The 22,886-nt window shown below is 51.4% G+C and overlaps 1 protein-coding gene across 5 annotated transcripts in view; it reads right to left on the bottom strand.

The window, feature by feature from the left end:
- Positions 1–4,776: 4,776 nt before the first annotated feature.
- WDR3 (WD repeat domain 3) overlaps positions 4,777–22,886 on the bottom strand; it is a 41,977-nt gene continuing 23,867 nt past the window's right edge. For 4 of the 5 annotated variants that reach the window (XM_073310359.2, XM_073310368.2, XM_073310382.2 and 1 more), the window contains 16 exons: positions 20,981–21,074; positions 19,362–19,463; positions 18,412–18,497; positions 17,290–17,425; positions 16,306–16,362; positions 15,717–15,817; positions 15,090–15,201; positions 14,852–14,986; positions 13,287–13,337; positions 12,450–12,515; positions 11,384–11,476; positions 10,785–10,832; positions 8,680–8,723; positions 7,905–8,033; positions 6,736–6,829; positions 4,777–6,039 (listed from right to left, as the gene is read on the bottom strand). In XM_073310359.2, coding sequence (XP_073166460.1) covers positions 5,884–6,039; positions 6,736–6,829; positions 7,905–8,033; positions 8,680–8,723; positions 10,785–10,832; positions 11,384–11,476; positions 12,450–12,515; positions 13,287–13,337; positions 14,852–14,986; positions 15,090–15,201; positions 15,717–15,817; positions 16,306–16,362; positions 17,290–17,425; positions 18,412–18,497; positions 19,362–19,463; positions 20,981–21,074 — 1,504 coding nt within the window. In that variant the 3' untranslated portion in view covers positions 4,777–5,883. The remainder of the gene's footprint in view (positions 6,040–6,735; positions 6,830–7,904; positions 8,034–8,679; positions 8,724–10,784; positions 10,833–11,383; positions 11,477–12,449; positions 12,516–13,286; positions 13,338–14,851; positions 14,987–15,089; positions 15,202–15,716; positions 15,818–16,305; positions 16,363–17,289; positions 17,426–18,411; positions 18,498–19,361; positions 19,464–20,980; positions 21,075–22,886) is intronic. The other variant, XM_073310377.2, reaches the window with a different exon arrangement.

Below are 22,886 nucleotides of genomic sequence, written 5' to 3'. Positions count from 1 at the left end.
GTTTCCTCTCACCATCCTCCATTTAGGCTCATTTGTCTCATGCCTGTAACTTAATTGTCTGGCCCCTATCACATTCTTGACCAGCTTTCTCAAACCACTCATGGAGTAGTGGGAAATAACGAAAAGGTCAGATGACTGGAACAGAGTGGTGTTCTTCGAGTGCTTGTTCATGTCAATTCCAATCAGGCGTGTGCACCAGGGCCGTCCTGAGGATTTATGGGGCCCTACACAAGTTACCTGAGGGGGAATATTAAGGGATGGGGGAGGAAGGTGGGGGCTCCACTGAAGGCAATCCCCAGCCGGCGTCGCTGACCACAGTGTGTCAAGGGGGCACTGCCACCATCTCCGCCCGCCGACCCCACCTCCCCGCCGGAACCTCTCCCCTGCCCCCAGGCTTCTGCCAGGGCTCAGGGCTTCCCTCCACCAACCAGCACGGCTTTTGCTGGGGCTCAAGGCTTCCCTCCACCGACTGACTGACCAAGCGACCAACACAGCTTCTGCCAGGGCACCCAGGCTGTCTGCTTGGGTGGCCATTTTTCTAGGGGCCCCATATTGGCCAGGGGAGCCTCTGGGCACGTGCCCTGGTGGCCTGTATATTAATCTGCATGTCGGGGCGATGATGGAAGCTATAGCCAGGAGCTCCCCACGCACCCAGCTTAGGGAGGAGATTCCGCTCTCCAGCATGCATGGCTCCCTCCCAGCACCCCCACACCCACTCCTACCTTGTCGATCTCCCTCTGGCCAGCGAGTGAGCTAAAGGGAGGCAGCAGTGGGTGAAGGGGAGGGGCCAAGGGGCTTCTTCCACTTACCCCCTTTTTTTAAAATTTCTCACTTGTGCTGCCGATTGGTTGCCCTGATTCACTCTGCACATGTGCAACAAGGAAGATGCCGAATGCAAACTGCACAGAAGCAACCCCAGCCAACCTGCCCATGGGTAGGGACAGCGAGTCAGAGCACAGCACATGCGGAACAGGCTGGGGCCCCACAGCCCAGTGGTGCCCCAAATTTTTGGGTGCCCTACGCAGCTGTGGATGCCTAAAGACGGCCCTGGTGAGCGTGCCGCATTCACAACAGCTGCAAGATTTTCCCTTAGCAGTATCCCTAGGGTTGGCCTGCCACCCCCTGGAGTCGGGCCCTGTCGACCTGACCCCTACTCAGTTCCTTCCTACGGCCTGTAACCCCTGAGCGCTCTATCCTCGTCTACATAGTTAGCATAGTAGTTATAAGAAAAGGAGGACCTGTGGCACCTTAGAGACTAACAAATATATCAGTCTCTAAGGTGCCACAAGTCCTCCTTTTCTTTTTGTGAATACAGACTAACACGGCTGCTACTCTGAAACCTCTCATAGTTGTGTATTTTTTTTAAATAGGTTTCTTTTTAGAGGGGAGTCTCTCCCCCCCCCCAACATTTTTCCCTGGCACCGGGCTATGCCTTGGTCCCCAGGCTTTAAACCGTGCTCGGACCACACTCATGCCTTAAGTGTCTGGGCGAGGGGCAGCTCAGAGACCACTGTAAGAGCTGTAAGGGTTTTCGCCCCAGGACCCTTAAGGACAGAGAGCAGCGCCTCTTGAGTCCTACTTATGGAGGCGGCTCTTCAGCCCCAGTCCAAGCACACAGCACCTGACCCGGCCTCAAGTGCCACGTCCTTGGTGCGCAGCACGCCAGCACTGTCAACGCGCAAACCGGTGCTGAGGAAGGACTCTGAGATCCTCCGCACCGCCACAGCTCCACCCACGGGCAGGCTTCAGTGAGGCACTGCTCTCACTGCCCGGTGCCCCGGAAGACAAAGGCCGACAGAGGGCACTCCCCAGCCAGGTCTAAGGACCACATAAGCCACCCCACATCGGGTGCTCAATCGGCCAGGATCCCGTCGACTCCTGCCCCAGGAGGGGTACAGTCAAGTCCGGAAACGCACGGCTCACAGGGCTGCCGCCGCAAGGACATAATTCCCCTCCATGACAGAGGCATTCAAGGCTGCAGCGGCCTGATTGGCACTCACGGTGCTGCCCTCACCTCCTAGGAGGGAGAAGTTGCCAGCCCAGTTCTGTGGGCAAGCCAGCGATGATATCCACCATGAGGCCATCCCCATTACATCAACCACTGGCACTGGGGGTTTCTGTGGGGGAACTGCTCCGGTCCCCAAGCTGGCATCGGTCCCCAGCACCAAGAGGCTCTGCTCCTCCCTGGTCATCACAATCAGAGACCTTGGAGTCGGAGTCCTCTTGCTCTAGCAGGAGCAGAAGATCCTGCTCCCACCGCAATAGTCACCCCTACCCGGCACCCTGACAGGGCCAGTGGCCGGGCCCCCAGTGGCCCTTCTGGACTCCCATGGCCTATCATCGGCATCAGTGGCCTCACACTGGGGCACTCCACCAACAGCACCAGCTGCTGCACCGTCCTCAGCACCATTCCCAGCACTGACTCCGGCTCCAATCCCAGCGTCTACCATGGCACAGAACTGACAGCAGCACCAGCCGCGGCACTGTCGCTCCTTGCCCCGTGGGGGACCACAGTGTGGCTGAGGGCAGTGATCAGACCCCAGTGCCAGCTGCCTTCTCATCCCCTTTGTCACCGGGTGAGGCGGTGGCGGCCACCTCAACGGCTCCAGCTTTAGAGGACACTAGGGTCCTTCAGCAGGTGCTAAGACGGGTGGCCCAGAACCAAAATATCAAAATGGAGGAGGTGGTGGAGGAAGCTGACTCAATGGTCGATATTCTCTCCCCACCCGGGCCATCCCGTATTGTGCTGCCGCTGATCAAAACAATTAGTGATGCCACCAAGACACTGTGGCAGACCCCGGCCTCGCTGCCGCCTACCAAGAGATACGAGCGGAGGTCCTTTGTTCCTTCACCTGGGTATGAACATTTGTACACCCACCCCCAAGCCAGACTCCCTGGTAGTGGATGCTGCTAACCAGCGTGCGTGACAGGGCTACCAGGGGCCCTCTCCCAAGAACAGTGAGGCCAAAAAATTGGACCATTTTGGGAGGAAAAAAAACACTCAACTGGGGATTTGCAGCTACATATCGCTAACCATCAAGCAGTGGTTAGCAGATACAATTATAACACCAGGACAGATCCCTGCAGGACCCCACTGGATATGCCTGTCCAGCTTGATTGTGAACTCTTGGAGTATGCTTTTCCAACCAGTTCTGCACCTACCTTACAGTAGCTCCATCTAGGCTATATTTCCCTAGTTTGTTTAGGAGAAGGTCATGGGAGACACTATTAAAAGCCTGACTAAAGTCAAGATATAACAGACTCCTGTCTTGGTGACAAAGATACAACATGATGCAGTGACCAGAAGTTGAAGCTAGACAAATTCAGACTAGATATAAGGCATACATTTTTAACAATGAAAGTAATTAACCATTGGAACAATTTACCTAAGGTGGATTCTCCATCGCTGGTAATTTTTAAACCAAGACACTTTTTTTTCTTTTAAGATATGCTCTAGTTTAAAAGGGATTCTTTGGGGGGGGAAGTCCTTCAGCCTGTGTTATACAGGAGATCAGACTAAATGATCACAACCATCCCACCTGGACTTGGAATCTGAGTCTATAACACTGTACTCTGAGCTCGTGCTACAGCTCCCCAAAGAACAAGCAGCGTATTTCAGGTCGGCAGTGCACGGATTATATATTTCAACCTAGTTTATAAAATATATTCTGTGCCTTAAAACAAATAATGGATATTTAGCACTGAGAAGTCCCTGGTCAAGATTTTCAAAACTAGGACCCCTGAAGTTAGTCCCATAAATCCTTAGGTACCTGATTTTAAGTACTGACCACCCAGCAGATTCCATGGGGATCTAGGGTGGTTGTCAGAGAACAGATACTAGACAAGACAGAGCACTAGTCTGATTTGGTAATTGCGGTGTTCCTATTTTCAGAAAGTCATATGCATGTACAAATCTAGTATTTGTATGCACAGTGCTAGTTATTTGGCCACACACCCACTTGGGCCCACACACCACAGGTGTTCTGTGTGCACAAAGTTGGGTTTTGCAGAAATGGGGGTCAGGCTAAGACTCCTTGGAAGATTCCACTCTGAAAAGTGACCAATGTACAATTCCACATTTAGCCTCCCACCAACTCCGAAGCACGTATGTTCAGTTTACATACAGAAAGAATGGCTCTCTAACTGCTCTGTAAATTCAGTCTGGATCTGAGACTCAAGCTGGCTTCTCTCTAACGTATGTAACCACCAGTAATAAGTTCTGCAGGCAAAATGTTGCCCTCAGGTACACTGGAGTAACCTTGTTGCCTTCAGTAGGGTGTCTTAGGAGTAACTGCAAAAAGAACAGGAGGACTTTTGTGGCACCTTAGAGACTAACAAATTTATTTGAGCATAAGCTTTCGTGAGCTACAGCTCACTTCATCAGATGCATTCACGAAAGCTTATGCTCAAATAAATTTGTTAGTCTCTAAGGTGCCACAAAAGTCCTCCTGTTCTTTTTGCGGATACAGACTAACATGGCTGCTACTCTGAAACCTGTCATTAGGAGTAACTGAGCATCACGTAAAGACAATGGAACTAATAAAGGGCTCCTCAATTGCAACTCCTTAAAAATACAGTTGTTGTGTGAGCCAGAGGGAGCCAGCTCTGGGCCCCAGGGCAGCATTGGTTCTGGAAGCCTGAAGCAGCATTTGGTTTTTCACCAAGTACACAGACAGCAGTGCAGCTCAGGATGACTGGGGCCCCCCGCTAGCCTGTTTTATGGAAAGGATCCCGCATATTCCAGACTACACAGACATCCTGACAGCAGCAGCAGCGAATTGATCACTTCCGTTTATTTCAGCAACAAGCAGTGATTTAGCCAGTACATGACAAGTACAAAAATGGCATCAATTCTGGACAGTGGTAAATTCCTCATGAACTGGAGTTAGCGCGGTCTCCACGTGCTAAGTGGAGCTGATAACTCTACAGCACAGTGCAGGGCCCCTCCTCCAATCCTCTGTCCTCCAGAAGGAGGCCTACCAGGCTTCATAGCTGGCACCAAGGAAGTTACGAGGAGAGACAACACACTGCCTGACATCGAGCTCCAAGGAGCTGTTCTGACATTGAGGAACTGTTGTTCATCTGTCTGTAACACTTCAAAGGGCCAGGGACGGGGAGAGCTAGGCCTTGTATCAGTCCACGGGAATTCAGTCTGACCACACGGCCTGTGTCCCTGTAAGCCACTCCCTGTTGCAACATCAACACAAAGTCTTGCCACCTGCCCCTTTGCACACTGGCATGTTACAGGAGCAGTTTGCAAACTACACTCAGGGCTAGTCTACACTGGCAACGCTAAAGCGCGGCTTGTGTAGTCCCGGCAGAGCGCTGGGAGAGAGCTCTTCCACTGCTCTACAAAAGCCACCTCCACAAGAGGCGTAGCTCCCAGCACAGCTCCCTACACTGGCGCTTGACAGCGCTGACATGTGCTGCGCTCAGGGGGGTGTTTTTTCACACCCCTGAGTGAGAAAGTTGCAGCGCTGCAAATTGCCACTGTAGACAAGCCCTCAGTTAAAACACTGAGAGCAAGTCATATCTCTATGGAGGAAGAAATCAAGCCATTTCTAATGGCTGCTGGTCTAAGGGATGGGCTGCAGCTTTGAGGCCAGCCTCAGATTCAGGATTCAAATGTAAATGTACCCAGCAGAGTACAGGAAGTTCCATCGAAGCCGGAGAATGGGACACACTCCACCCCAGGTTTGTGACATGCCCTGGAGGGAATTAACACACACTCTGTGCACACAAGAGCAGGAGCAGATCTGCTGGAGTCCGCTTCAGTCACTGAATCAGAGACTTTCAGGGCCCACTAGCCCTCAGAAAGGCTCCCTCACACACATGGAGGCTGCATGAGCCCCGCGCTCTGCCCTGCATTATGGACAGCAAAAGCTAAACCATCGCGAGAACCAGCTTCTCTTTTTTCTTCCTCTTCCTCCTCTTCTCCTCAAAACGGTCAGTCGCATCAGCAAAGAAAGTCACCTCGTCCTTGGCCTCAATCTCTCTCCTCAGGAACTGCAGCCCAGCCATATTGAAGCCCAGCACATTCTGCAGAGACAGATGGTCAAGTGCATTTCTGGGTATTCCTCAACCGTGCTAGTGGCAGGGAGTCACCATCTCCCTAGCCCACATAGACACGAATGCTTTCACCATCTCCGGGAAAGGGGCAGCCAGATGCAGCCCCACAGATTTATGCAGTGCAGCCTACAGCCAACTTCATCAACACAGCAGAATGGGCAGACCCCAGCCACAGCTCACAACAAGAGGGAGCACTGCATTCGGGGAGTTGGAGTCTCTGTTCTCCACTCCTCTGTATTAAAGAGCAGGGAGCTACAACCCCCTTTCTGAAAGTTAGCTAGCAATTAGGTGACTCAGCCCTGGTAGAACACCACCTCCCCCACTCCGGGTTACTTGTGAATCACGTCAGCCCATGGCAAAGGTGAAGATGGTTTCCCTTTCATGAGAGGTTTCAGTGTCCTGTGTACAAAGTACATTCACACTGGAGAGTAAAGTCTGAACAAACCCCACAGCAAAATGAAAAGGGGATGGAGCCACTGTGTTATAGCCAGGAACCAGCCTGCTGCCCCCACATGCAGCAGAAATATGACAAAGGGCCAGGCTACTGGAAGGCTGGGAAGAGTCAGACGGGGACACTGGACTTTGAGACAAAAGCAATGCCTTCTGTAACCGTTAGTACAGTCACTATGCCAGAGTCTGGGCAGGGGGGTCACTGCAGATACTCACCCTGACCTCACTGACTTTGGAAATGGTGGTTTTCTTCAGATTCTCGATCACTGTCACGAGCAGCTGATTGCTTGTGATGCGCCCAAAGTGTATCCTGAAGAACAAGACAGGCAGAGAGAGCACCCCAGTTAGATGCAGCGTCCCTTGCAGAGTGACATTCTGATAGGCCAAGGGACTTCAGTAGGAGAACAAAGTGAGGGCTTTTCTTAATTGTGTTTACGTGGTGCAGATCCCACCAGGAGATGGATCAGAGTGCAAACGAATGAGATCAATATTACAACAGAGGTGGACTGGAAAAGAAACGGGGGCTATTTCATAGTTTCTTTTTACAGCACAGCGGCTAAAGACCTAGGCGGCTGCTCTGGGTGAGCTGGATGTGAGATGCGCTATCAGCCCATGCTGGCATGAGGGAATATCATTCTCAGCTTCGTCAGCACTTCAGAGCTCTGAAATCTCAAACACTGACACTATAGCTGGCAGCCCCGTCTGGGCCATATTAGCCAGACCCATGTTCCCTGTCCTGACCCAGCCTGGCTGCGCACACAGTCCTGACAACAGCCCCATCACATATATTGAGAACGATGGGACCTTTCCTCCAAAATACAGAGGACACAGGACCAACTCTGCCAGGCAGGACTCCAGGGGAAGAAGAGAAAGCTCAAGTACATTCTCCACAGGCCCAAGTAAGAATGTACTTCATCCCGCAGTACCTCAGGATCATCCAGACCTACCCCGCATGCCCATGTGTCCCTTTCGAGCATGGCAGGTGCCCAGAGAAAGTAATGCACTCCTGCTACACAAGGAGAAGGACAACAGGCATTCAGGTGAGCACAGCTGGGGGAAGTGCGGGCTCACAGCCCAGGAGATCAAAGGCCCCTCACTAGCTACAATGCAGGCAAAGAGCAGTGGGTCTGGCTGTCTACACAACACCCTGCTGCCATGTCTCAAACCAGAAGGGGCCACAGGGCATTTCAGGCCCAGACAGCCCACGGTCTCTCTGCAGAACCCGTCTGCTAGCACTAACTGCCAGGGAGCTTGTCCACTAGGAACTAGAACAAGATACCCCTGCCTCCCTCCCCGTTTCATACATTCCACCACCCAGGCGTCAGATGCTGGTAAATGCTGGATTCAAACTAGTGAGTGAGGTGAGAGAACGACGCCTGACTCACCTGAGCAGAAAGAGAAGCGCACGGCAGAGGAGTTCCACCTCCGAGCCCCGCTGGATGTGCTCATTAAAGAGCACAAGCAGGTCAGGCACATACGAGAAGGGCAGCACCAGCAGAGACTCCTCCAACTCACTGAGGAGAGAGTGCAGAGACAGGGATGACTGACAGCAGCCATGGACTGCACCAACAGCCACTGCTCTGCGGCAGAATGGGCCCCAGCGAGGCACGACATGCTGTGCAAAGCCGCTCAGCCTTGTCACGGTCCAACCTGGCAGCTCCCCTCTCTGAGGAAGGAGACTGGGAAGACTGACTGAAGAAAGCCAGGACCATTTGGATGGAATACAGTTTCTTCGACATCACCCAGGGCAGGGAGCAAGCAGAGAGCATTTGGGTGGGAGACAGACCATCCTGCCCTGTGGGAAAGACGCTAGACAGCTCTGCCTGCCCGGAACATCTCGCTGGCTTCCTTCCATTCCACTGAGTAAAAGAGCTCCTGGCCCACCTGCATGGCCAACTCTCACCGCGGAGGAATGATTTTTACTCCCCACTTGCAGACACTCTACAGCCGCAGCGTGCACTCATTCCCAAAGAGGTGGCTTTCGTAATAGAATTACCCATGAAATACATTAAACGACTTCAAGTCTACCAGTGACATTCACACCAGTCTTTCTACCACTGCCCACCTCCAATATAAGTGGCCAATCCAAGACTCCAACTAGAGCCAGGCTTCATTGCTCAGTAGCAAGCCCTGCTCAGCAAGAAGCCTCATGAGACTCACCTTGACTTGACTTTCTTGAAAACTTCTAGCACATACACCGAGGGCTGTAACAGAAGGAAACGGCATCAGCTTGGCATGTCAGGAAGTGCCCCGAGGGGAGCACTAGATCAGTGGTTTTCAAACTTTTTAGACCCTTTTCAAACAATGTAGTCTACTGCATACCCTCATCTGAAATAGGGTCATAATATTCCTACGATTAGATTACCACGTCTTACACACAAGTCTTCATGGCCTTGTCCGCCATTACAGGATTATTCTCCCATTCCCCCCTCATGAGAGCTTGAGTCCCCCAGTTTGAAAACCACTACACTAGATTGAATGAATCTCAAAGCATGTTACACCTCTACCCCGATATAATGCGGTAAAGCAGTGCTCCAAGGAGTGGGGCTGCTTTACCGCGTTATATCTGAATTCGTGTTACCGCAAGCAGTTCCTCTGCCCTCCCCTGAGCGCGCCGCAGCTCCGCTTCTCCTCCCTCCCAGCCTTGCCGTGCCAATCAGCTGACAAGCTTGGGAGGGGGGAGAAGCGGAGCTGCGGCGTGCTCGTGCAAGGCGGCGGAGCGGAGGTGACCTGAGGTGGGGGGTGGGGGGGCTGCAGCAAGTAAGGGGGCAGGGGGCACAGAGGAACCGCTCCCCGCCCCAGCTCACCTCCTTGCCGCCGCTGCTCCGCTTCTCCTCCCGCCCCCTTCCAGGCTTCCCGTGCCAAACAGCTGATTAGTGCAGGAAGCCTGGAAGGGAGCGGGGAAGAAGTGTGGCAATGGCGGCGTGCTGGGCTGGGGAGCGGTTCCTCTCCCTACCCCAATATAACGCGGTCTCACCTATAAGACACGAAGATTTTTTCGGTTCCCGAGGCCGCGTTATATCAGGGTAGAGGTATAGTTGTAAAAACACAGGAACATGCTTTTAAGAGGTGTTAAATACAATCAGAATGAACAGAGATACAGAAAGCCACCGCACTTCCCATCCGCTGACAGTTTGGGATACAAAGGGCTGCTCAGGAGATGAATGAAACAAGCTGCTTTCAAAAAACTTTAGTACAGGTGAGATTTTTGTAATAATTTAGCAGGTTGAATATAAAGTGTTTCTCCATTTTATACAAGTTCTGCAATTTAGTGGAACAAGTTTGATGCAATATGGATAAACACCATTTACGCTTAAGCTGTTAAATTATATAAAAAACCTCACAAAAACTAGTTACCTAAAAAGTGTTACTAGCCCCAGCTCCTCTCATTCATCTGCTGAACAGCACCTCCTGGGTCACAAATTGCACAGCAGACTAGGCCTCCTGCAGGGAAGTAGCAGGAGGAAAAAAAGGGAGCTCCATCTCAGAAAGAGATTCAAGTACCATCCACTATCCGAAGAGAATGAAGGAGTGACAAGGGGTTTCTAAAGGGTGACTGAAAAATTCATTAGCATGTATGTAGAGATTTTATAGACCTGTTTAACACAGGAGGAACAAATTAGGCAATGGCATAACAACTGGAATATAAATGTACACACAAGCTCAGGATGTTTCATTTCAATGCACTATTATACACAAATACACACCTTCTAGTATCTAGAAGTGAAAATTGCCCACTGGGTTACACGAGCACATCAAATGCTGTAATAGTGACATTCTATATTTACATGGAATTTCACTTAAAATATCTTGAGAAGCCTAAACAAGAAGTGCAGAGTTTGAGTCCCACCAATCCTTTCAAAATGAGTCTGCCTAAGGCAGAGCTCTGCATTCTACTCAGGACCACCCCACCATGGCAAGAGCAGAAAAGCGGCTGTAGGACCTGGAACTTCCATGGGTCTCCTAAAGAAAAACTGGCTTCCAGCTACTATTGTTACATGGTTCACAGCAACACAGCAGACAGGCCTCCAGTCAGCAAGAACACTTCAACAGAGAGCAGATACTGCACCTGCCAAACCCACAGAGCATTTCTGAGCATGATCTGACCTCTCAAGCGCTCAGAGTCGACGGTCTGGGCCCAGATTCAGAGCTTGCCAGCACGATGTAATTTTGCTTCTTGAACTCATGAGCGTGAATGGACACCCCAGGACCCAGAGTCCCAAGAGCAGACTGTGCACAGCCCATGAATTGGGCATCTCACTTACTGAAATATTTCCATAGGCCTGGAGGATGGGGTTGACAGGAAGGGGAACCTGCAGAAAGGGAAGGGGTTAGAATAAGGCAGGTACATGCACACACACACAGTTTCCAGTAAGAGACAAGCACACGGTCAGGCCTTTACCCGGAACTCCCCCCACACAGAGAGGTGGTTTTCAGTAGCCAGAGCAGCATAATTCTCAGAACACACAGGGCATTCTGTCTTACACATCTCCATTCTTTCCCACCCAGCCAGCCATCAGCCACCATTATAACTAGAAATAATGGGATGACGGTAAGAACGAACAGCTAGGCTGGATGGTAGGGAAAACCTCCTGGCAGAGATTTCTATTAGGCAATAGAATAATCTCCCCAGGGGAAGTGGCAGAAGCCCCAGTGCAGCCCAAGACATTAAAAACCAGAAGAAAATGCACTGTTAATTGCGCAATAGGGAATGATGCTGCCCTTCTGCCAGGAGATGGATTTCACCGACCATCTCTAGCTGCCACAACTCTTTATTTGCCTGCTTAGCTTCCACCCTGAGGAGATGGAGCTGGCTGGACACATTCACACTTCACTGGGTATATCCATGTCCAGGTGTCTTCACCTCTTTCCCAGCAGCTTTACATATGGCCTGGTGCTCCTTTAGTTTTGCAGTCTCTTCTCTGTACAGCTCGATGGCTTCCATGATCCGCTCAGCCTGTGCAGAACAAAAGCAGCACATCAGCCACATCAGGAGCTGAAAGGCCCGGTCAAAGCAGAGCTCACGTCCTGATTGGGAGGATGGGGAGCAGGGGTGGGGGAAGCTCTTATTTATCAGCTTAAGAGCATTCCATGAGATTCCAAACATGGCACCACTGACCACTTAGTATGTAGAAACCATGTGACCTGCACTAGCCAATCAATCAACATTCAGGATTCCTCAGCTTGCGGAGGTGCTGTTTCTCTCTCAAGGTGCTCCTCTGACATCTACAGGCAATTCCAGCCTGCTGTCCAGCAGTAACTCCTCAAAGCACTCTCCTTTCAAAAAGAACACCGGACTGGTCAGTTTTGACCATCTGTAGTTTTACTTGCTAAGGTAAGAGTAGCCAAGCCTCAGAACTGATTGCTGCAGGGGTCGGAGAGATCCCCAGGACTCCACCCTCCCACAGCATTGTACAATTGCCAAGGGGCATTATGAGACATTTCCACCTTCTTCTGAAGTATCGGGGATTGGCCAGGAGCAGGATGCCTGACTGGCTGGACCAACACACCCTGATCATGCACAGAAAAAAATCTATGCTTCTGGTGGAGAGTCCCATTACCACAGAGCATGCCTGCGGAGCCAACTGGCTTAAACAAAAGAGTATGCAAAGCTTTTAATTCTGTGTTTACAAACAGGAAACAGATCCATTCACCCCTGGTGCCTGCTGGCTGGGTGGGGAATGTCCCAGAGAGGGGAGATGGCCTCAGTACTGCCCTGGGAGGCACCAACCTGGCACATTTCTGGACGGACACAAACTCCTCCTCTGGGCTGAGGTGACCCTGCTCTGCCTGATTAGGGAAAGTCTACTTCTGTGCCCTATATCTCAGATGTCTGCTCCTCAGAGCATGAGCCCTTCCAGGGAGTCTGCTGGCCTATCAGTAACACTGGAGAACAAAGGAAAGAACCAGCAACACCCACACTAACTTACCGCTTTGACAGTTTCAATGGTCTTTTTTCCTGCTAATCCAGTCTCTCCCTGGGTCTCGCCAGCCACCTGCAAGACACAAGACATGTCTCAAGCTACAGTCCTTCCCACTAGGCAGCAAAGCAGCTAATGCAGCCCCCAGGCAGCTCAACCCTCTTCCACAGTCTACATCCCTGCTGCATATTAAAGCTCAATGTCTTCCCCTGCCTCTCATGTTCTTGGCTTTCCATCAAGTTCCCTGTATTTACACTGGTAATGGATTGATATAGAAATAAACTGCTTTCAGCTCAGAGTCCCAAAGCACCAAACTAGTATTAACCCTCATGGCCCCGTGAGAGAGGTGACTTTCTGGATAGGGAAATATAGGCGAAGAGAGCTAACCAAGGTCACACAGTGAGGCTGTGACAAAGTCAGCAAAGGAACTCAAGCCTCCTGCCCTAATCACTAAACACACTGCTTCCCATCCATTACACATAACAAAGGCACTGAAGAGCCAGGCCTCGGACACTGCTGACCTAGCATGGATTTGAACTGGTGATGTACGAAATGGAGAGAAGGCAGGAACTGTGATTCACAGACTGTAGTTACTATACTGGAATAAGGCCAGGACCCCTCACTCTTGCAAGAAGGGCCCAGAACTCCTTAATGAGTGCCTTGGCTTTCAGTCTCCTCTAAGCCAGCATCTCCAGTGGCATGCTGCCCTGAGCTCCACACTGGGCCAGTACCAGTGAACTAGATCCTCCCAGCATTCCTTACAGGTCTCACATAAGTACAGATCCAGACGAGCTCATGAGCATTTTAGTCTGCTTAATATTCTGCTGGTCAGACAGCTCTACTCACCACAGGCTGATCTTCCTTAGCCACGCTCTCCTCGTATTCAGCTTCCCTTTGCTGCAGCGAAGGAGAAAGCAATACATTAACATGGGCAGGTAAAACAGCGAGAATGAAAGCGTTCAGCTTCCTCCCAGGAAAGCTGTGGCTTCGTGTGAACCTTGCCGCCCAATCTCAAATCTGGGACATCCCTAGCAGGGTGCCCAATGCAGGCTCCCAGGTTTGTTTTCCTCCAATGGCCCAGCATGAGCTCAAGATGCCAACACCAAGGGTTTGGCTTGCACAATCACACCAGTGCTCACCACAGCAGGGCTGACTGAGTGACAGCTCTGGCATCTGCTAGGCAGGTGGGGAACAGGTGTGCAGGCTGGGCACACGGGCAGCCCGAAGAGATCGTTAGCATCAGCTAATCAAGCCGAAATTAAGACAATCCAGATACAGCTGCTCCCTTCTGAGACATCAGCCCATCCTGCAGGAAGGAGCAGTCCCAGCAGGGCACTGACTGGCACCTCGCACACTAGCACGGCCCTTGCACTGTTTAATCCATCCTCCGCTCTCCAGAGCTGTGGCTTCCCCACGGAAGTGCCAACTCGCTGTTCTTGATGCATGAAGGAGATGTATGATAAGCTCCCCTAAGAAAAGGGCATCTACCTCCCTCTGGCAGGTTTATATATCATCCTATAGCCACCAGCATTTCGAATGGGCAGTCCAGGGGTATTGAGGTCCTAAGGGTCACAGCAAAATCCCCACAGAAGAGTCAGGCCAGACATCACTGACTCTCAGGTTTCCTCCTCTGCACATGCTGTCAGGCACTCTCTCCTCCACTGGCTCTTTGGGGAGTGCTTTGATGAAGAGGTGAACCCTGAAGCACAAGTTCAAGAGGCAAGGTAGGCCTCTGCCAGCTCCCCGTAGCCATAGGACTACTATTGAGAAGGTGCTGCCCTCAACTCTCTCAGTCCTGTGTCTGTTAGTTGCAGTGATGATCACAGCAGCCATGGCAGGCCCAGGTGGAGAGGAGCTTGCATGGGCCTCACACTAAGGAACGGAGCAACCTGTGCACACTGCATCTAATTAACAAACTCCCCATTGCTGTCACTGATGGAAAGTGCCCCAAACACCACGGAGGGCAGAAAGTTAAAGAGGGGCCTGCAGAGCTTAGAAAGACTTGAAGGAAAAAACAAAAGGAGAAGATGAAGCCAGTACTCCTGGGGAAAACAAAACATCTATTTGGAGGGAAACCTGGGGAGCAGCATAGCAGAGAGCACGTTAGCTAGGAGTCTGCAATGCAATATAGCAGGGAAAGAGAAAAGAAAAGACAGCCAGTGCAATTTTGAGCCACCTGAAGATCATGCTGGAGGCAACTGTGCCTTTCTCTACAGTACTACCAATCCCCCAGAATACTCCAGTCACTTCTGGACATCTCACTCCCAGACACAGGTAAACAGCGAGCTGAGATCTCTTAGGTGCTGTGTAAGATCCTCTGAAGATTAAGAAGGGGCATTTAGTGGCTGAGGAGAAACTAGGGGTGGAATTGTCTCTTGTAGGAGACCACAAGGAAAGACTAATGCTCTTACCATCTCCCTTTCCTCTTCCAGGATTAGTGGCTCCCTTGTCCTTTCCCAAAGGCGCAGGGATTTATCATGAGATGAAGACACGATGTAGTCTCCGCTCGGACTGAGTGCCAAGCACCACACCTCCTGGTGGTGTCCCTACAGGTCAGAGGGAAGAGATGAGACAAGACCCCCACCAATTCTCCCAGTCATTAGGGGAAAAGAGCTGCCCAGGCCTCAGTCACTCTCTGAAACCCTTTACCTCCAGGGTCTGGATGTGCTCAAACTTATCCGCATCCCACTGCTTAATCTTGTGGTCCTTCCCGGCCGTGAAGAAGAGATGGGACTTGTGCACAAACTGGAGGGTCATCACACTGAAGAGTGAGAGAAAGGGATCGCCATCACACAGGCAGAAAAGGAGACAGTGAAATATCTGAAGCCAACACCCTTTCTACAGCAGCCCCCTCTCTGCCTGCCCCGTGGGAGCACTCTCTGGGCATTGCAGGGACTCCAGGAGGTAGGGGGAAGAGATTTACCAGACTACGACATCAGCTGTACCAGCCTCTGCTGCCTTCCGCTCTCCTGCGTGCTCTACCCCAGCGGAGCTCAGCCAAGCTTCACAGCAGGGCACAAGCACCAAACAATGAGCTGAAGAGCACCAAGGCTCAGCGCTGAGGAAGCGGGGAGAGCCGGAGCACCACAGACCAGTGCTTCAGAACCACTGCTCAGGAAGGTGCACCCGTCTGCTCTGGTGCCTACGCAGTGCCACACACAGGAGGCCAGGGGTCCACATCCCACCCCTGCAGGAGCACTGGAGAGACGTCACTGCCAGGGCAAAGATCAGTGGATCTGCAGGGAGGAGTCTGCAGCTCACCACACCAGGGCCTACCTGTCATCGTGAGCAAAGAGAGATCGGTGACAGTCGCCGAAGTCCAAGCCCCAGATCTTCACATTCCTATCAGCAGAGCCAGTTGCAATTAGGGCCCCGTCCTACACCAAGCAAGGCAGAGAGAAGGGGCATGACTGACCCGGAAGGAATGACAATGATCTCTGAGCTGGCCACTAGGACTGAAAAGTACATGACTAATGAGCAGGGGCCCCAGAAACAAGTCTCCGTCCACCAGGAAAGGACATACAGCTGTATTACATCCCAAAGCAGCCAATGGGGGACTGGGAAATGTTGGGGGCGAACTCGACAGAAACTTTCCCCCACCCAAAATTCACTTGTGGGTTCTTGTCATGACCTAATCCCACAATCCTTTGCAGCCAACAAAGGACTGTGGAATGGGTGAGGATTAGTTTGGGTCCTATCAAGTTCGGGTGGATAGTTGGGTGGTTTTTAAGTCCAGCTAAGAATCACCATTCTAGGAGGGCCCTGCCTAGCTCTATTCCCAAGCAAGGCTGTGGTCAGTTTTTAAGGCCACAAACATCGGCAGAATTCCAGAAGATCTTTTGTGAGCAGCCCCCACTTCACTCACATAGGAGATATCCATACAGAGCACTGGCAGCTTGTGTCCATACAGAGACAGGAAAAACTGGAAAGAAAGAGGAAATGGATTTATTTAGAAACACTGGGCATAGCACTTTGAAAGCCTGCTGCTCTGTCCCGAAATCCCCTACATTCAGAGGTGCCTGCGCTTCCAAACACCTTCACAGTGAAGGTTAGCAGCTGGCCTATGATTACAGGGAAGATGGCAGGCAGCTGATACTGTTAGAAACAGTACCCAAGATCACTGACAGATCAGAGAGGAGAGAGCACCCGTTCCTTGGCTTCCTTTGTGTATTTGTCAGCATTTTATGTGCAGCTCCTAACCATCATATGTTGGTCTGTTTCACTGACTAGCCCAAGGACCATCTAACTGCCAGGCACTATTCACAAAAAGGGAGTGTGCTCTCACATGCAGGGAGGCTCTCCTTCCTGCATTGGCTTCAGAGTTTGGCACCCCTGTGTTGACTGGAGGAGAGCTGTCAAAGGTGCTCTAGCCCCACCCGCAAATCTCTTCACAGACACAGGGAGGAGGAGCAAGGGAAAGATGGGAAGGGAGCCCACAAGGCACCTGCACTGAGTGGGGAGGGCACCACTGGCCTTGCCCTCCTGTGCAGCTAGATGTTTGTAGCCAGGGGAGGGCCTGATTCCCCCCCCAATTTAAATGCAGATTTCCCACTGAATTCTGGCCAGTGTTTGGTGGGATTTTGGTCAGTAAATAGGGACCAGAACCAGAAGTCAGCAGACTTCCCCATTTGTTATTACTGGCCAGCTAATTACTACATGTCCCCCTCCCACTCTCCCCAGCCTTACATTACTGCTTCAGGTACCATTCCCATGTAACAACAGTGACTGCACCAGGTAAGCCTGTAGCTCTGCTCCAGCAACCAAGCCACACCTTTCCAGGCAGCTGCCTCACTGCCCCCCACACCAACTCTCACCCCAACCCCTCCACGCAACCCAGGCAAGAGGCCACCTTCAACGTGTCAGTGTAGAATATTTTCACAGTGCAATCCAATAAGGAGATGGCCAGCAGCTTCTGGTTGGGGCTGTAACGCACACAGAGAACGTCCTCATCCAGCTGCAAGATGCGCGTCTGCTTCATGGAGAGCCTAGCAACGGCCAAGAAGAAAATAGCATCATTGTCCTTGCACACAGAGCGCCAAGGGTGTAAACACAATACACAGCCACCTTCCTTGGCTCTTGGAATGAAGCAGGACTGAAATGAGCCACAAGCTGTGCACATATGGATTTCACTGCCCCATCTCTCACTCACCTATACGGAGAATCTGACTGAGAAGAAGTTTCAGGGAAGCTGGAAACCAGTGACCCAAAAGTGACTTGAATTCAACACGGCAGGGAATAGATTCACAGAATGCAGCAAGCAGCACAAGGCCACTCAATCTCAGTTTGGGAAATTAAGGGAGTATGGTGCAATGAAATGAAGCAATTAAAATACGGAAGGGGGCTGGGGAATCCCATGAGAGGTTGTGAGTAGGACTCAACAAATCCTCAGCAACACAAGACTGCAAAGAACATGGAAGCCGGGCTGGCCAGAAAACAATTCTGCTTCATGAAAAGTTTTGGGCTTTCAAAAATTTGTTTTCAGTCAGATGCAGAATGAAAACAAGAACGTGCAAAATTTCTCCTGAACAAATGAGAGAGACCCTTCCCCAGAACACCCGATTGCCTGGTCAGGGCACTCACCTGGGATGTGGGAAACACAGGGTCAGATCCTGCTCTGCCTGATTTGGAGCAGGGACTTTGAGTGACTCGCTCTAAAACCTAGCGGTTAGGTAATTCAAGCCTGGGTCTCCCACATGCCAGGTGAGAGTGCTGTAAATGCTAGGCTGCAGAATGAATCACTGAGATGCTGTCTCACTCAGTACCATCCTGAACCTGAGAAACCTTCCCGATGAAGAAGTTTGCCAGAACAGATATTTGTTTCCACACATTTCAGTTTAGTCTCTCACACACACACACACACAGAGCACGTGTTACCAAAGGCATCCAGGAACAAAACTAAGGCCAAACCATCAAGCAGGGAGAAGGAATGCAGAGATGGAATGCTGCCTCCAGAGAGGCTTTTTTCTCTCACCTCTTTTGTGTGCCATTCTCGTCCTTCACCAGCTCAAACTCCCAAAACTTGACACATTTATCAGCACCTCCTGTTACAAAGCCACGCTGAAGGAGAAAAGTTTAAAATTTAAGCAAGTGAGAGCACTTTCACTGCACTCAGGAAGAATAATACACCCAAAGCAAGGTCCTTACACTTGAAGAGCCTTTAGCTCTTCAGTTCCAGACCAGAATTTAAGTTCATAAGACCTTAAGACCCAGCCTAGACCTTAAGTTCCTACAACATGAAGGTTAAGAGCAGATTACACTGACCATTGGTTCAGTTAGAACACAGAACTTTTATTTACTGTGCAGAAGACACAAACACATTTGGATTTCAAAGGCTTTGGCAGACAGGGGATTTTTTCAGGTGGAATGAACTTAAGATGGTGGAGTGGGCAGGATAAATCAAGATGTAGCCTATACCAGCAGGCTGTCTCGTGTACTGACAACCTTCCGGAGCAACTTGACTGATTTGCTGTAGATAGTGGATGTGTGTGTATGCTCGTTGTGTAGGATGAAAACCCATTTGACCATATTATTGCACCTAGAACTTTATCAACCACACAGAAATGGACTGCTTGTAGAATCGCATTTCCATTACACCACTGGGATCAGTTATAAAGTCTTCCTACTGCTCTAGGATCTGCAGATGAGAAGTGTTCCAGAAAGACAATGAGCTGTCACTGTTTTGAAAACACAGAAAATGACACCCCACACTAAAACAGCAGAGGGCTATTGGTTTACTACCAAGACAGGTTCAGGTGTGCAGAACTGAACAGCAGAATGTTTTATAATGCCGAACAAAAGTGCGGAGGTGATAAACACCCCCCACATCAAAACCCTACAATGCCAACTTCTGCATCCTCAAAGCCACCCCTAAGACACAGGCTTCCTGAGAGCAGCGCAGACCTACCACTAAAAGAAAGTTACCTGGTCGGGTGAAAGAGAGATGGACCACAGGGCCCCATCGTGTGCTGCAAGTGTCTCCAGCAGACTCCCGGAGGCCAAATCATACAGCTGCAGCTTCCCTGTCTGGGGAGACAAATTAACAGAGAGCAAGTCAGCAACTTTATTCTGTCTCCAGTACATGCCAAGACAGCTTGAGATGCAGTGAACAGGTCCAAAGCCCAGTCTGCAGGCCTGTGCCGCAAACAAGGTGTGATAACTTGAAGCATAGCGTCCCAGAGACAGAACGATTTGTGATTAAAGGAGCAAGGATCCCAGTGGAGAACAAGGTAGCCAACAGGAGAGGAGCCCAGCTAAATTAAAGAGACATAACAGGGAGGGGGAACATGGGAGCTCTCAGATCAAAATGAAGTGTGAGAGGAACATCCTGGTGCCAAGGCAGAATCCTACTGGAGGAATGCACCAGCTCCATCTATGGACTCAGCACAGAGGACACATTTCTGACCTGCAGCATCCCCAGCTGTCCCTGGCCTGGAATCTCTACACGCAACTCCACTGATACACCTCACTCCTGACCTGCTGCACTCCAGTCTGTGGCCCGCAAAGCAGTAAATAGGCACTAGACACAGCCAATCACCAGGGACCCTGTTTACACTAGGGACATTTTCAAAAACATCCCACCATTGCTAACACCAGCCAGCTCAACCCACACGAGCTACACCTAGGGCAGAAAGGGCACCAACTGCCACAGGCACTTTCAGCACTAAGTGAATCAGACATGCTCTGAAAAGGGCTACAGGGCAGTGGTAAGATCACCAGGGACAGCCCATTTTCATTAAGGCTGCCCACGTTGCTAACACAAGTGGAGCTGAACCAGTACTAGCAATGGTGGAAGTGTTTAGGAAGGTTCCCTAGCCCAGTGGTTTTCAAACTTTTTTTCTAACGACCCAGTTGAAGAAAATTGTTGATCCCCACAACCCAACGGAGCTGGGGATGAAGGGTGTGGGACGGGCTCAGGACTGGGGCAGAGGGTTGGGGTGTGGGGGTGAGGGCTGCGGTGATGAGGAGTTTGGAGTGCAGGAGGGGGCTCCGAGTTTGGGGGGGCTCAGGGCTGGGGCAGGGCGTTGGGGTGCGGAAGGGGGTCAGGGCTCTGGGGTGGGGCCAGGGATGAGGGGTTTGGGTACAGGAAGGGGCTCTGGGTTGGGGGGAGGAGGCGGCTCAGGGCTGGGGCAGAGAGTTGGGGTGCCATCTTACCTCTGGCAGCTCCTAGGCAGCAGTGCAGCAGGGGTGCTAAAGCAGGCTTCCTTCCGGGAACCAGCCAATGGGAGTGCAGAGCCAGTGCTCGGGGCGGGGGCAGCACACGAAGCCCCATGGCCCCCCCATGTAGGAGCTGGACCTGCTGCTGGCTGCTTCCAGGGCGCAGTGCGGTGTCAGAACAGGTAGGGACTAGCCTGCCTTAGCTGGGCAGCACCGCCGACCGGGTCTTTTAATGGCCCTGTCAGTGGTGCTGACCAGAGCCACCGTGACCCAGTGCCTTCCATTCCATGACCCAGTACTGGGTCGTAACCCACAATTTGGAAACCACTACCCTAGCCTAGTCAGGGGCTAGGTCTCAAGGGGAGCTCCAGGAGGGAGCCAGTTACCTTAGTTCCTATGATGACCTGCCGATCTCCCGGGACGAAGAGCGAGCAGAGCGCATATTCGCACGCCATGGTCCGGATACACTGCAGAGTCGACCTGTGGGCACAAGCAGCATGCGAGATTCCATCGTTGTGTACAGACCTTGCCCCTTTAAATGAGCTGCGTTGCTAAAAGGCCTTTCATACCAATTGGCCTCTCTCTCATGCACTGTACAGGAGGCCAAAGATTACAGCACCACTGAGGGGGACAAATCCATCTCAGAGCCTGGCCCTCCAGCTCGAATGCTGCTACCCCAGCACAGCACTGAAAAGGTTTCCCTATAAGCCAACTGGGAACACAGTCAGCCCCCAGCTCATTCTTGTGAAGAGGGACAGGAGAACAGCCCATGGCAGCAACAGGGTACTTCAGCCAGGAAGGAGTACCAAACTGTGGGGTATTATGAGCCTGTCAGGGCACATGCTGAGCCCAGCAGGCTTGTGAGAGATTGCACTGGCTGGTGTAGGACAAGTGCCAGGTAGAATCAAAGCCTCCGTGCACAGTTTAGCCCATAGGAAGGTTAACTGCCCACCCAAGTACCTCTGTGATGCTAGATCCAAACAGAAAATCTATGGGATCCCCAAACCTGCTCCCTATACCAGAGAGAGAACTGGGAGACTGCTACCTCTCCCTCACAAAGTAACTGAAAACTGCTGACTAAGAGAGGGGGGAGCAGGGTGGGAGGAGTTCTCAGAGGATAGCCATATCCCAGGGGAGTAGCATTTGAGGAGTCAGTGATGGTGAGGGAGCTCTGCGATAGCATTGTGGGTTAGAACAGTGACCCAAACAGTCCAACGTCCTTTCTCCAACAGTGGCTGGCATCAGATACTTCAGAGAAGGCACAAGAAAACCCAAGGCTATGTCCATGGGTGAAGTTTTCCCTAGCCCCACGCAGTTAGTGGTTGGTTTATGTCAGAAAACACAGGATTAGAATCCCACGGAAAAATAATCAGCACATGTGATTTTTTTCACCCCACACCTGGCAGGTACTCTACAAGAAAGAGCCCGCAATGGGAGGAAAACGGCACCACTGCTAGCCCTTCCTCTGCCTGCACCTCTTGGAACACTCCACGAGACAGGCATCCTGACCCCGGAAACTTCAACACAGGTTCTGGTCTTGACTTGCTGGGAATGCCGCCTGCATATCCCCACCAAAGAAAGCCAGGCAGGGAGAACCACCTGGTACGAGAAGTGTCTGTTGGTGGAGTCCCTCAGGAAGCTGGTAAAAGAGCTGCAAGAGGTGGCAAGGACTTCATCGACAGGATGCACACAGACACATCCAGGATGGAGGATGCTAGACAACCTCAGATAACTACAGCAGCACCAGAAGAGGAAAGAGAACTAGCTACTCCACAGGAAGGAGACTGGTCGAGCCCACATCCGAAATGCAACAGAAAGACTGCTGAGGATCATCCGTCCCTCTGACCACTAACCCATGCTGCTCATCCATCTGGGCCCTAATGATATTGCCAGGTATGACCCTGAGCAGATCAGCTGTGATTACAGTGCTTTGGGAGCAAGGGTGAAGGAGATGAGGTCCCAGGGGTTGCTCTTGTCCTTCTTCCCAGTTGAGGGTAAAGGCCCAGGCATGGATATGCACAGTCTGGAGAGGAATGCAGGGCTGTGCAGATGGTGTTGAGGGGAGGGCTTTGGCTTCCTTCACCACTGGATGCTGTTCCGGGAAGAAGGACTGCTGGGAAGAGGTGGGGTCCACCTGACCCAAGAAGGGGAGAGTATCTCCACATGCTGACTCACCAACCTAGTAAGAAGAAAAGGAGTACTTGTGGCACCTTAGAGACTAACCAATTTGTTTGAGCATAAGCTTTCGTGAGCTACAGCTCACTTCATCGGATGCATACTGAGAAAGTGGAG

This window comes from Lepidochelys kempii, chromosome 1 (assembly GCF_965140285.1).
Source record: "Lepidochelys kempii isolate rLepKem1 chromosome 1, rLepKem1.hap1, whole genome shotgun sequence".
NCBI classification, from domain to species: Eukaryota; Metazoa; Chordata; order Testudines; family Cheloniidae; genus Lepidochelys; species Lepidochelys kempii.
The sequence above is the reverse complement of the archived record's forward strand: the minus strand, read 5'-3'. Positions and strand labels throughout refer to the sequence as shown.